We start from the raw sequence: 13,771 nt of genomic DNA on the forward strand, positions 1-13,771 counted from the left end.
TTTATTTTAAGTATTTTTTGCAAAACAGTAACCGGAAAAGAAACTTTGAACTCTGAGTTTTGGCCAATGGTATAGATGCAGGCAGCCGGCTCAGGTTTGTTCCTGTTATAAAAGTTCAGTACTGTCGGACATTAACATTTATAAACTATCTCCACCACTTTAAGGCAGTTTTAAGCAGTCAAACCTGCTAACTTGACTGCCAAGACGGCGTTACACAGTTAGCTTGTTACAACTGAAGTGAGCCTGTTAGCTGTTAGCTTGTTATCTAGCATGAGCCGTGAATGCTTGAGACTGGTTTCCCCACGCAAAACGGCGTTATATGTAATAGAAGTTATTGTACGCGCTTTTTTTGTCGTGCTAATAATGCAGATTATCGGTCATGGAGCTTTTGAGATGAATAACTATCTCTCTGATGGGTTGTTAGCCTGTAGTTTGATTGCATAATTGGAGCCACCAGCGTTGTCAGCCACCATCTCATTGCTCGCACTTGAACTGAACTCGCCCCTCAGCTAGTATGTGCGACTCTGTGCTCTGCTGTAGATGTACAGTAGCTGTCTGCTCTGTCAGGGTTCGCAACCAGTAGCTATCTTTGCTGATCCTCTGATTATATCATGCTTCCAAAGGAGACCTATTCAATCTATGCATTTTGTCTCTTTCATAGTTTGCGGGCATGAAGAGGGGCACTGATTGAAGGTTTGTATTTTTTAGTGTGAGAGATTAATTTAAGAAAGCTGCCTTGTGTGTTGGTAGTTAAACTTTGAAGCTACTGTTTTAAAACAGTATTTGCTCAATTTGTGATCTAACAGAAAGATGAATGCAAGGAGGAGAGGTGGAAAGCCAAAGAGAGGAGGGGGAAAATTACACAACTCAAAACGGGGAGGTGGAATAGGTGGAAGTCGGAAAGGAGGAGCAGGTGGCTGGGATGAAGATGGAGATTTCAGCCTTGATTTTGGCCCCTCTCGTTTCAGCAGGTATAATTGAAATGCATAAATAAGGAACTAATCATTAGATGTGAAAATCATATTGTGCATGTTTTGTGATGATTGTATTCTGTTAACATCATTTGTATTTTTTCCATCTCGCTTTGTTTATTTTGCAGACCTGGTAAAGGACGAGGCAGTGGTGGTCGTGCCCCTGGCAAAGACCGAGCCCATGACAGAGATAGAAGAAGGGATTCTGAAACCAGCGGGAAGACTTTCCCAAGGTCCCTGGTGAGTACGAGGATATGCTCAAAGTCAGCAGATGGAATCAAGGCAGAGGCAAGCAACATGCCTTTGCAGAGGATCTTCATGACCAATGAGAACCAAGAACAGCTCAAGGAGTTACTAAGGGAACTACAAACACAGGACTTTGATGAGCCTTATGAGTAAGTACATGTTTCAAAATGTGCAGCCTTTCATTTGTTGATAGATCGATAGATAGATGACTTTATTCATCCCCGAGGGGGAAATTAACTTGTCATAGCAGTCCGGTATAGTACACAAAATTCCCCAAAATACACAAAAACACAATACGATGAAATATTCAAAATAGAAAAATAGAACTAATACACTTAAGGGCACTTGTAAGATGATAATAATAATAGTAAAAGCAACAGTGTAATAATAATATATAATGGTAGAAGCAACGGTATATAATGTTGAAAGAATAATTTCTAATAAAGTCTTGTCACCCCCTTTGCCTCAGTGAATCTGCCTCAGATTATTCAAATGAGGAGGAAGAGGAATTTGATGAATTGGATCACCGTGAAGAAGGCCAGTTTTGGGCCACTAATGACGAGCCCGTGGAGAGGGCAGAGAGCCCTGCTTATGACCCGGAGATTGATGATGACCGTCCCACCCCTGAGCCTCCTATCTCCTTATTTGCAATTGGAAAACTCTGCAGGTGATTTTTATGTTTTCCTTTCTTTGTCAAATTTTGTATGTATAGGGATTCTATGTTTGAATCCTATTTATATTTGAATTCTGAGTTGTCAGGCACCTGAAAAACAGTTTTGTGTGTATTCAGTGAATACAGAAGCTTTGTTTTCTCATGTTTTCTCTGATTAGATATGGATTTGACAGGGAGCGCAGCAAACAGGCACTTGAGTCTGGTGGGGGAGAATTTGGGGCTACCTTGGAAAAGCTCCTCCTCCAGGTTTTCAGTGAGCGCTATGGACAGAAAGCAGTTTGCCCTGACGACCTCCAGGGGATGCCAATGGATGAGTGCTTAAGCCAGAGGCAGGACGAGGCTCTGGCTCTAGCTGCTATTTATGGTGACCGCTTCAGTGAGCGCATTGCCAACACAGTCTGGACTGTAACCCTGGATCTTCCATTCCTTTCATCCAATGCTGACAAGAGTGGAGAAAAGACTGCAGGTCGAAACTGGGGAGGAGCTGGGAAAATTCGTGACATCTGCAGATTTTACCTGAAAGACCAAGGCTGCCGTTTTGGAGAGAGATGCAGGTTCAGACATGAACTGCCAGCAAAAGAGAGGCTTTGGAGTGATTCTTCAGACCTGAAAGGCCCAAGCCAACCAGGCTTCAGCAGCTATTCCCCTCCTGAGTATGAGCTGGAGATTCGCTTCCCCAAAGGAAACCGTTACCCTTATCAGCCACCAATCGTGGCCTTCAGCACCAATGATGAGTCTGTCAGGGCTGCAGGGAGGCTCAGTGTCACTGAAAGATTATTTGGAGAGGCATTGACAGCAGCCAAGTGCAGCGAACCTGTTGTTTACACTCTGATAAACTTGTGTGAGGATGAAGTTAGCATGAAAGAGCTGTTAGCTGTCAGTCATCACAAATACAGCACGCCACCACCTGTAGTGGCGCTTCCTCCACCCTCTTTCACTAGCTTAAAGCATAGAAGCGTGAGGAACAGTCCCACTGAAGAAAGCAGGAGTAGCAGCACCAGCAGCAGTAATTACACAAGCAGCAGAAAGCCTCCGAATAACCAAAAACCCATAGACTGTAAGTTATCAAGACATTAAAATTTCTGCCATTGATTAAGTGTTCTGACTGTGTTGAACTTATAGCTGTATTTACTAAAATGTTGTCTTTTCTGTCCTTTAAGTGAAAGAAAGAAAAGAGACAGAGTTGGATGAGAGGAATGACGATGGGGAGGAGGCTGTTCCAGTTGAGAGCGAAAGTTATGTCAATCTGAGAAAGAAGATGGTGAATAAGCACAATCAGAAGGTGGACAACCTGCTGCAAGAAAACAGCAAGCTGTGCAGAGAGTTCCAGAAGAAACAGGTAGAACTGAACCAAAGAAGGAAAAAAATGTTTTATTTTTAACTATATTCACTCGGCACAATGGATGCATTTCAATGCTATGCCTTTCTTCCATTTTTCTTTTGAATCCAGTCATCCAGACGTTTCAAGTCCATGCTGGAGCAGAGGAAGAACCTGCCAGCATGGCAGGAAAAGGAGAATATCCTAGATGTGTTGGACAGATGTCAGGTGCTGGTGGTCAGTGGGATGACTGGGTAGGGGATGCAGAGAAGCACATAGCATCAACACTTCATACTGCAAACATGAAAGGAAACAGCTGCAGTATATAAGGCAAAACCACGTTGTTTATTTACTGATGTTTTTTTTTTTTTTTGCAGCTGTGGTAAGACCACTCAGATTCCCCAGTTCATTCTGGACGCCTCGCTGAGTGGTTCCCCTGTGCAGGTGGCCAACATCATCTGTACTCAGCCACGCCGTATTTCTGCCATCTCTGTGGCTCAGAGAGTGGCACAGGAGCGTGCAGAGAGTCTGGGCAACTCTGTGGGCTACCAGATCCGGCTGGAGAGCATTAGGGTATGGACACATTCCTCATCTCAAGGCCTGATGCTGGGCATGTGCTATCCAGTTTGTCAGTGATATTTTTCCTGTTGCTGTTATACAATGTGTAGATGTTTTGTTTTTTTTTTTTGTGCTACCTATTTCTGTTGAGATGCAGATATAGAATACAGTGTTTTCAGATGTGCATTCTCACTGGACAGAAATAAATAGTAGAGAAAAATAAATATCACTGGTCTAGTTCAAAGCCTTTATTAGCTTAATCAATATTGATACCACTGTTAAAATCATCCTTCAGTTTTAAAGCAGCGTAGTTGTGTGTCAGAGTACGGTATTCTGAACCATTGGTTTGAACTGATTCTGAACTGTTTTGTAGCAAAAATTCTCTCAGGAAATGCAGCGAAGATATATCTTAAATTCCCGCCTCCCCTCTTGACTTTGTCAGACATCAGCCACAAGACTGCTGTACTGCACCACGGGCGTGTTGCTGAGGAGACTGGAGGGCGACACCGACCTCAGAGGTGTCACACACGTCATCGTGGATGAGGTGCACGAGAGAACTGAGGAGAGGTGAGATTATGTTTTCACCTAAGGTACACTCTCTTTCTGCTCCATTTACTTTTGGACTATTTCTTTGTTTCATGTTTTCTTCTCTCAATTATCACTCTCAGTGACTTCCTGCTGTTGGTGCTGAAGGACTTAATTATTCAAAGGCCAGAGCTGAAGATTATTCTAATGAGTGCCACTCTTAATGCCAACCTCTTCTCTGACTATTTCTACAACTGCCCTACTGTCCACATACCAGGTAACCAATTTAATGTGCGCAGAAACTTTCAAACAAGATTCTTTGTTTCTTAATGGTTATTCCTGGTTGCAGGACGTACCTTCCCTGTTGACCAGTTTTTCCTTGAAGATGCAATTGCTAAAACTGGGTGAGAATATATACATGTAGGTTTAGTTAAACTTGACTGATGACTATGGTCAAATGTAATAATGTGGTTATCTGGGTGCAGTTATGTCATTGAGGATGGCAGCCCTTACATGCGCTCAGGGAAACAAACTTCTTCTGCAAGTGGGGGAGGCAGAGGAGAGCTGAGGAATGTGGTGGATGACCTGGGCGATGATGTTTGGAACTTCATGTCTTTCACTAAGAAGGACTTTGTGAAAGATTCAATCCCAGACCAGCAGCTCAGCCTGCAGGAGCTCACAGTCAGATATAAAGGTGTGTTAAGAAGCTTTTTAAACTGAACAAGCTGTTGAATCAGGTCTCGAACTTTATTTTCATGGCTAACCAAGTAAAGTTTTAGTGCCATATTATGACATTTGGTTTTTGCTCCTGTAGATACTAAGAAGGCTGTGCTGAAGACCCTTGCTTCAATGGACCTGGACAAGATTAACATGGACCTGGTGGAGAGTGTGCTGGAGTGGATAGTTGATGGAAAGCACAGCTACCCACCAGGTGAGACTAATACTATCAGACCAGCTAAGTTACATGCAGGACACATGTTCTTCTTTGTGTTTTATCTATTATGTTGGTCTTTGCCTACAGGTGCAGTACTGGTGTTTATGCCAGGCCTTGCTGAGATCAAGATGCTCTATGAGCAGCTGCAGTCCAACAGACTGTTCAACAACAGGGGCGCATCCAGGTCTGTGCAACCCAGGTTCTCTTTTATCGTCACTGTTAAGTCCCCGAGCTTTACAGTTCTCTGTTTATACACAGATGGACTTGCCCCACCTCCCATGTCTGACTTTTTTAAAAAAAAGGGGGTCACAGTGGTCTTAGGACCAGGGCCTGCCCTAGAGGGGACTGTGAGGTCCCACACAGAAAAACAGCCTTTGGACAAAATGCTCTTTCTGTAAAAGCCAGCAAAATCTGGAACAGTCTTCCACTCTCCATAAGGGAGTGTCCAACATTATCTACCTTAAAAACTCAGCTTAAGCAGTGGTTTAAAGCAAACCAGTCCTGTAACCACTGACTTTTAATTTCTTAAATAATGTCCTGTTTTATGATGTGCTCTTATTGTGATTTATTGTCCTGTCTATTGTTTTGTTATGTTTTAGTGTTACCTGCCTAGGGACTAAGGATGCAAATTAGCATTGTTGCTATAATCCAGCATGTTTACATCTGTCACTAACTGAAAAGATGTTCATTAATGTGCCCTGTCCCTATTAAATAAACAAATAATAATAATAAAAAAAAAAAAAAGATTTCCCTCCTCAACAGTAATGTGAAAATAAAATGAGCACAATCCATCTGTGTAATGTTGACTGAGTTTGTCTCACACACTCTCACTAGGTGTGTGGTGTGCCCTCTCCACTCAACCTTATCCAATGAGGAGCAGCAGGCAGTTTTCAGCCGGCCTCCAGAGGGTGTCACAAAGATAATCATCTCCACCAACATCGCTGAGACCTCGGTAACAATTGACGACGTGGTGTATGTTGTTGACTCTGGAAAGATGAAGGAGAAGAGGTAACCTGATATTATTTGGGTATTATTAATTCTGATAACATCAAGTGAAATAGATTTGTATAATAGTATTATCATCTCCTCCTTGGTTGGACTGAATCCACATTTCTAAGTCTTTTTCTGTTTGTATATTTGCAGGTATGATGCATCCAAAAGTATGGAGAGCTTGGAGGAGTCGTGGGTTTCTCGGGCCAACGCACTACAGAGGAAGGGTCGAGCAGGTCGTGTGGCCTCGGGGGTCTGTTTCCACCTCTTCACTAGCCACTGCTTCCACCACCACCTGGCTGAGCAACAGCTGCCTGAGATCCAGAGAGTGCCTCTAGAACAGCTTTGCCTCCGGTACGGCCATCTGCTTGCCGATTTAGATTTATGCTAAAAAATGTCCAGTTCTTAACCATGCTGACATCTTCTCTCTTTTTAATAGAATCAAGATCCTGGACGTGTTTGCCGAGCAGCCCCTGGAGTCTGTCTTCTCTCGGCTCATTGAGCCTCCGGCATTAGGGAGCATGGAAGCAGCCAAGCAGCGCCTTCAGGACCTGGGGGCTCTGACTGCAGATGAGAAGCTGACCCCTCTGGGCTACCACCTGGCCTGCTTGCCAGTTGACGTACGCATCGGAAAACTCATGCTGTTTGGTGCCATCTTCCGCTGCCTCGACTCAGCACTTACCATCGCTGCCAGTCTGGCCTTCAAATCACCATTTGTAAGAAACCGCTTGTTGAGACCATATGTGTCATTTATCTGCACTCTAATGCTGATTCTGTTTTTATTTATGCCCCAGTCGTGTTTATATGTACTTTATTTATCTTTTAGAAAATGCATAACTTTTTATGTTTGGTTTGTTTCCAGGTGTCTCCGTGGGATAAGCGAGAGGAAGCCAATGAGAAGAAACTTTCCTTTGCAGTGGCCAATAGTGACCATCTGGCTCTGTTACAGGCTTATAAAGTACAGATTTTTTTTTTTTATTATTGGTTCTATGTAAACAAAACTGATGCAGCTCTGAGTATATTTTTGTGATGGAATATTTCTGTCTTGCAGGGGTGGTGCTGTGCTGCAAAGAATGGGAACAAGGCCAGCTCCTTATACTGCAGGGAGAACTTCCTGTCGTGGCGTAGCTTACAGGTCAGGCAGCCTCAGCTCGGCTTCATTTTAGAATCATGAATAAAGAACTTAAGCACTGCAGTTACATCAACAAGCAAGTCATTCAGATTATTGTGGCAGTTATTTTTGCACAAGTCAAACATTTCTCTTGCAGGAGATCGCCAGTCTGAAGAGACAGTTTGCCGAGTTGCTGTCTGACATTGGCTTCATCAAAGAGGGACTGAGTGCCAGGATTATTGAGCGCATGTCCTCAAAAAGCACAGATGGTGTTTTGGAGGCTACTGGTCATGAGGTGAAACATCACAAAAACGTAATCAGTGATGTAATCTTAATCTGGAAGAAAAACATGATGCTTTGCTTCCCAGGCGAACCTCAACTCTGAAAATATCCGACTGATGTCTGCCATGCTGTGTGCCGCACTCTACCCCAATGTGGTCCAGGTGCATGTTCATTGTTGGTCATTTAAGTAAAAAATAAAATATATGTATATAAAAAAATAAGCAAAGCTTGTATGAAACTGTATCATGCTTGATATTGCTGTTTGATCCAGGTACGAGCTCCTCAAGGGAACTACAAGATGACCAGCAAAGGAGCAATGAAGATGCAGCCCAAAGCCAATGAGCTCCGCTTCATGACCAAGAACGACGGCTGTGTCCATGTGCATCCCTCGTCTGTCAACTACACGGTGAGGTGGAGCAAAAGAGAAAACTTGAAGTCATTGTCCTTGTCAGTTCAGTTTATATAGCACTTTTAAGAGAAATGCAAATATTTTATCAAAGTGCTGTAAAACAAAATTTAAACAAACGACAAGCAATGAAATAAACAATAATGGGTGAAATCAATGAAAGAGACTTAAAATTGCAAAAACATCCAATAAAAACAGTAAAATATAAGACAAACGCTACTTGAATTTCATGCCAGTGAAAAGAGATGGGTCTTTATTTATGTCTTAAACTTTCTAAAGTCTGCACAGATATTAGGAGAAACCACACACAAAGGTGTCTTTTCCTCCACTGCATTCAGATATTTGAACATCTAAGGTTGACCTCAATGTTTCTGCTGGAGTTTGACACTGTCATGAATTTTCCTGCTAGACTGTTGATCAGATGATAATATGAAGCCATAAATCTGCGAAAAATAACAGTGGAAAAAGGACTTAAAGTATAGAACAGTACTTTTATGCCAATGAAAATTGGCCTTGAAAATTGGATGAATTCATCAGCTGACATGAAATGAAGAGCCCTGCGTTCTTTGTTTGCGCCTCAGGTGCGCCACTTTGACAGCCCCTACCTGGTTTACCATGAGAAGGTAAAAACGAGCCGCGTTTTCATCAGAGACTGCAGCATGGTGTCCGTCTACCCGCTGGTACTGTTCGGAGGTGGTCAGGTCAACGTGGAGCTGCACAAAGGAGAGTTTGTCATCTCCCTGGATGATGGATGGATCCGATTTGCTGCATCTTCACATCAGGTCTTTATTTACATTCTTATCAACAAAACCTTAACGCTCGTCTTCTAAAAAGAAAAATAAAGCATTAAAATATTATCTATGCTGCAAAAAAACTCCCTTTTTTGGTCTTGTGATCGTACACAAACTCACTTTGCTCTGTAAATGTGTGTATGTATGTGTGTGTGTTGCAGGTGGCTGAGCTGGTGAGGGAGCTACGTTGGGAGCTGGACCAGCTTCTGGAAGACAAAATCAGGAACCCGAGCATGGATTTGTGCAGGTGCCGCCGTGGCTCTCGCATCATCCACATGATTGTTCACCTCATAAGCACCCAGTAGATCTGCTCAATGCCTCCTCTTTGACACGCTCAAGGGCTTAAATGTGTGGAGCTCTGTCATGTAAATAAAATTGTGCTCCTACGCCACTGCCACAGAATTATTCTACTGACATATTCTACTGGGTGGGAAAAAGTTGGACACTAGCTGCAACTTCACCTGTATTTCTCAACCTTTGTCCAGGAAGTGATGTCCACAGCTTGGAGGACACTTTGGCCACATGGCATTTTACCACAAGTGTGATTTATTCTGTTGCTGCATACGGAGCTTTCCAAATGACATTTTGCCTTTAAAAAAGAAAACAGCTCTATGCACGTGACAAAGTCCTACTTTGATATTTTCAGGATGCAGCAATAAGTAGGGTCTTGTGTTTTAATGCCAAACTATTACTATATGTGCCGTAAACTGGCATGCGATTGATGTCAAATATAATTGATAATTATTTTGGGTTGTGTGTCTTGCTCACAACTGAGAGGTTTCTTGGGTCCATACTGGATTCTTTTAAACTAAAGTGACTGTTGGTGAGTATTTATATGTAAATGCATGACAGAGATCCAAGAGCTTCTGCATGATACTCAGTTGTTTTACATTTGCTGAATGTATTTTATTGTCAAAGTGATGTCAATCCTACACTTTCACAATGTGAATGCAAGGGCTTGTGATATCAGGACGGTTTGGTGGAAGTTGCCAAAGAACTTGAAAGCTGATGTCTTAATGAATAATAAACTCCACTGCACTCTGCACAAAAGTTAAGATTAAAATGATGCTGGCAGACTCCTGGCTTTGTTTTTATTCACCCCTCCAGATCTTATTATTTTAGTTATGATTGAGAACATCTTCAGAATTCAGTAAGGACATGAACATATAAATTTATGTATAGTATAAATCTTTTATTAATTAATAAATAAGCAGAAGCACTCGGCTTTGATTAGTTGTTAAATGGTTTTGCATAACCTACTGCCAGTATTTAGTAAAATACACTTAAGCACCATTTCAGTACAAAACTCTGACATATACAGTATCAGTCAAAAGTATGGACACACTTTCTCATTAGATTTAATGAAAGTGTGTCCAAACTTTTGACTGGTACTGTATCAACCCTAAGCTGAGATCTTATGCTGCCAATTGGGTTTTTAACTCGGCTTAGGCACTGCTAAGCAAGGAACTGTCCAAAAAGGTCAAGAACAAAGATCTGATGGAGTACTGGTTGGGGTGGAGCTTCACAGCACAGATGAGTTTCTGTCCATAGGTCCACTTTCAGAAATGTCCTCTAAATTTTTCTGTAAATGTAGCCAGAAAAAAGCTGCTGATCGTATGAAACAAATAATGCATTTGGGGGCTCCTATGTCAAAGATGAACTGATCATCAGCAAATGTGAGCGCCTCTACAAAAGCAGATGTTTTTTGCAGTTAGTTATGTGGAGCATTCAGGTATGCTTTTAGTATTTAAAAAAAAAAGACATTCAAAACAGCTGCCAGTCTTCCCAGGAGTGGATGCCCCAGTAAGTTCATCCTAAAGTCAGACCAGATATTAAACAAAGAGGTACATCTCAGACTCAACAAGCCTCCTGGAACAATTTTCTTTCTCACAAATTTATTGAACTAATGACAATATTTACAATTCAGTTTTACAAGAGAAAAAAAAAACTAAAATGGAGAGAGAGCTGTGAAGAAGAGTTGAAGAAGAAAGTAAATATTTAGCCCATTGTTGTAACTGCAGATTGGGATTTGAGTGGGAACTTGCTGCGTGGGCATTTACTAAGCTGACTGTATGATTTATATATTTTTTGTCCATAATGTTTGTATTTACAGTTTAGTCAAATGATTATACAGGAAATATAGTAAAATACGTTGATAACTGGTGATAATTGTACTATCAGGAGTAAAAGTACTTAAAGGTACTATTAAATTTGTTCAACTTAAGTTGTATTTAATTTCAGGACCTGATATCCTTATAATTATTACTATTAAAATGATCTATTATATGTATTGTCTCCAAAATTCCAAACCAGAGATGATCAAGAAACCTAAGTGTGTCTTTGAGCCTCTACATGTATTCTGACTTTGATTAATTTCCATTAATTGTCCTTTTCCCCCTAATATTTAGTTCAGTGTTGCCAACACAAGTACAAGTGTTCGTTCAGGAAATTTTCTTTCAGGCTTTCTATTACATTATTTCTCTCACTTCAATCACTTGTAGCTGTTTCTTTTTTTAAGAGCTACAAAATGCCCAATAATAAACTCTTATGTAAGCCGCGGGTTGGAAAACTGGCTGCATCACAAATTCTGCTTAAGTGTTTGAAAGGTTTGTGAGAAGCCTGCTCCTTCATTCTTGTCAGTCTGCTGTCTCTATGACGACAGGACGTAAACAAATGAGGTTTCACTATTTCAGCTAAGGAATTTCAGTTGCCACTTTTAACCGTGCCGAGTGCAGAAATGGTAAGATATTTTTCATTCATGATACTTTTAATCACTTCTTGTCTTACAACATCATTAAAAAATCCTGTTTCTATGGAAAAGAATATAGTTATAGCATTACTTTATGTGTATATCATGTCTTGAAGTCAGGTTAGTTATTCATTCTATCATGTTTGACACTTTAAACGATTTTAAAAAGTCTAGTGATCAAGCATAAACTGTAAAACATTCAATTTCTTTGCAGCCCAACAAATCTGAAAAACCAAGGTTCCACAGCTCTAAGACAACAAGGAAAAGAGAGTCCAAAATTACTCCAAAAGAACTCCTTCAGTGCCAAATGCACCAAGAAAGAGGTGGACATCCTCAGCCCTGCAGCCATGGAAAACCTCTATTACATCTCCCACAATGCAGCTGACTGCCTGGAGTTCAGAGGCTTTGGTTGGACAAATCCAATTAAGAAAAAAAAAGAAAGAAACAAAAAAGAAGAAAACTAAGTAGATTATAAAATACAGCATAGCTGAAAGTATTGTTTTCTGTGGGGTTCATTAGACGGCATGTTGTGGCGCCATCTGGTGGACACTGCTGTAATGACAGTCCATCTATACCAAGGTCTACTGCATTTTGTAGTACCAGATTAAAAACGTGCCAATTAACTTGACACACTTAATGAGACAAGACTTCATATTTCATTTTTGCAATTTTATTTTTAGCTAAACAATTCAGAATTGTTTTTGCTAATGTGACAAAGCATTTGGCAGTTCTTCCATTGATAAAGTAGACACTTGTAAGTGTTTTCTTCTCATTTTGTTCAGTGCATTTAAGAGAATATTATACACATCTGTTGTGGCGATACTGAATACCACGAGAAGGTTACAAACATCACACTGCATTATAGAAAAGGCCTGTAACCAGTATCACTGAACTGGACTCAAAATGATCCCACTAGTTTGTTATATTTTTCTTTAAATCCAGTCTCTGCTAAAATTAACTTAGAAAAACAGGCTATAATGGAAATATGCCTTTATAACTAAGGGAAGAAACGAATACTGCTCCAGGCACTGCTTATATTTTTATACATGTCACATAATCAATCCTTTTATCAAATGTACACACATCACACCATAACAACCCTGTAAAATAAATAGTTTCTCTACAGAAGGTGTTTCTTCTTGCTTGTAACATAGTCCCACATCGTTTACTCAGGGGGCTTCTTCTTTGCCTCCACATCCTTCTTAAAAGCTTCGATTTTCTTCGCTATGTTGGGAACCTAAACAGAATATGTAGCAAGTTTATGCAGTCTGTTAAAAGTATGTTCTAGCAACAAATGACAACAAAGTGACAGAGAATAATCAAACAATATGTGACAGGTGTCTAACATTGATCTGCTTCTATGTTGTCTTTTACCCAAGCTTACTGCACGTCACCATTGGAATTTTGGACCATTCCTCTTGGCTTAAGTCCCTCCGAATTGCATTTTTTGGATACATATGCTGATCCGAAACACACAGCGTTTGATCAAGAAAAATATTAACACTTTACGAGGCCTAACCATTATCAAGAGGAATTTTGAGACTGTGTTGGAACGGCAACGGCATTACTAAATCTAGCGGTCAAAGACATAATAAATTAAAGTTTGACACTGGTAGAAACAGTTCTGAGTCTAACTTTCAACCTTACGGGGAACTTTACTTAGTCGTCCGTTTATTATTATTTTTTATTTATTATTTTTGTGAGGCTTCGGTCTAAAGTCGGCACTGATAGACAGGATAAAATACTTACTTCATAGTTTTGAGCGAGATACATCCCAACAACATTCCCCAATGTAAAGCCAGCCTGAAGAGAAATAAATAAGAAAAGGAGAATTGTTATTCGTTGTCAGGTCGTTTGCTGGTTTTTCGGTAGCAGTATAATAATATATTTGTGGTTGCTGCCAGCGTATTTGAACTAAATCAGACTAATTCAAGCTTGTCACACTCGCCATATGCAGTTTTCAGCAGTAGGACAGCCGTCACTATCCTGACAAAAAGGCTATATAATGTAAGTTTAACTCACCAGGAACTGCAACATGGTGGAATAATAAAGTCAGTAAAGGTCTGAACAAAACAAAAAAAACTTAGTGTTTAATAAAATAGGTAGTACTGCCAAGTTAAAGAGGTAAAAACTAACCAAGCCAGTTGGCTAACAAAGCTAGCCTCTCACAACAAAACGTTGACGCATGCGCAAGAATTTTCATTCTCGCGTTTTTTG

The 13,771-nt window shown here is 40.7% G+C and overlaps 2 protein-coding genes across 3 annotated transcripts; one reads left to right on the plus strand and one right to left on the minus strand.

The window, feature by feature from the left end:
- The first annotated feature begins 13 nt into the window (after positions 1-13).
- Positions 14-9,881, plus strand: dhx57 (DEAH (Asp-Glu-Ala-Asp/His) box polypeptide 57). 2 transcript variants are annotated; one of them, XM_041978073.1, is made up of 25 exons: positions 14-94; positions 662-693; positions 807-971; positions 1,100-1,366; positions 1,687-1,884; positions 2,049-2,947; positions 3,051-3,229; positions 3,341-3,462; positions 3,586-3,781; positions 4,209-4,333; positions 4,435-4,568; positions 4,641-4,695; positions 4,777-4,985; positions 5,106-5,222; positions 5,313-5,409; positions 6,060-6,233; positions 6,369-6,569; positions 6,655-6,931; positions 7,078-7,173; positions 7,267-7,350; positions 7,484-7,621; positions 7,695-7,769; positions 7,880-8,014; positions 8,596-8,796; positions 8,967-9,881. In XM_041978073.1, the coding sequence occupies exons 3-25, from the start codon at positions 811-813 to the stop codon at positions 9,108-9,110; spliced, it is 4,284 nt and encodes a 1,427-aa protein (XP_041834007.1). In that variant the 5' UTR covers positions 14-94; positions 662-693; positions 807-810; the 3' UTR covers positions 9,111-9,881. The 2 variants fall into 2 exon arrangements, with proteins under 2 accessions (XP_041834007.1, XP_041834009.1); XM_041978075.1 differs by lacking the exon at positions 14-94 and adding an exon at positions 277-512.
- A 2,327-nt stretch (positions 9,882-12,208) lies between these two features.
- Positions 12,209-13,733, minus strand: stmp1 (short transmembrane mitochondrial protein 1). The gene is made up of 3 exons (XM_041978095.1): positions 13,577-13,733; positions 13,304-13,357; positions 12,209-12,791 (listed from the first exon to the last, which is right to left on the minus strand). Exons 1-3 carry the CDS (start codon positions 13,589-13,591, stop codon positions 12,720-12,722), a joined length of 141 nt encoding a protein of 46 aa, XP_041834029.1. The 5' UTR covers positions 13,592-13,733; the 3' UTR covers positions 12,209-12,719.
- Positions 13,734-13,771: the final 38 nt, after the last annotated feature.

Source organism: Melanotaenia boesemani, chromosome 23, assembly GCF_017639745.1.
Source record: "Melanotaenia boesemani isolate fMelBoe1 chromosome 23, fMelBoe1.pri, whole genome shotgun sequence".
NCBI lineage: Eukaryota > Metazoa > Chordata > Actinopteri > Atheriniformes > Melanotaeniidae > Melanotaenia > Melanotaenia boesemani.

Bases quoted from the DNA above. Each gene is read 5' to 3' on its own strand.
- dhx57 (XM_041978073.1), top strand. From the start codon at position 811: ATGAATGCAAGGAGGAGAGGTGGAAAGCCAAAGAGAGGAGGGGGAAAA. The intron at 4,334-4,434 runs GTGAGATTATGT...TATCACTCTCAG, and splicing joins CACGAGAGAACTGAGGAGAG to TGACTTCCTGCTGTTGGTGC. The intron at 6,234-6,368 runs GTAACCTGATAT...GTATATTTGCAG, and splicing joins GGAAAGATGAAGGAGAAGAG to GTATGATGCATCCAAAAGTA.
- stmp1 (XM_041978095.1), bottom strand. The intron at 12,792-13,303 runs GTAAGTATTTTA...TATTCTGTTTAG, and splicing joins ATCTCGCTCAAAACTATGAA to GTTCCCAACATAGCGAAGAA.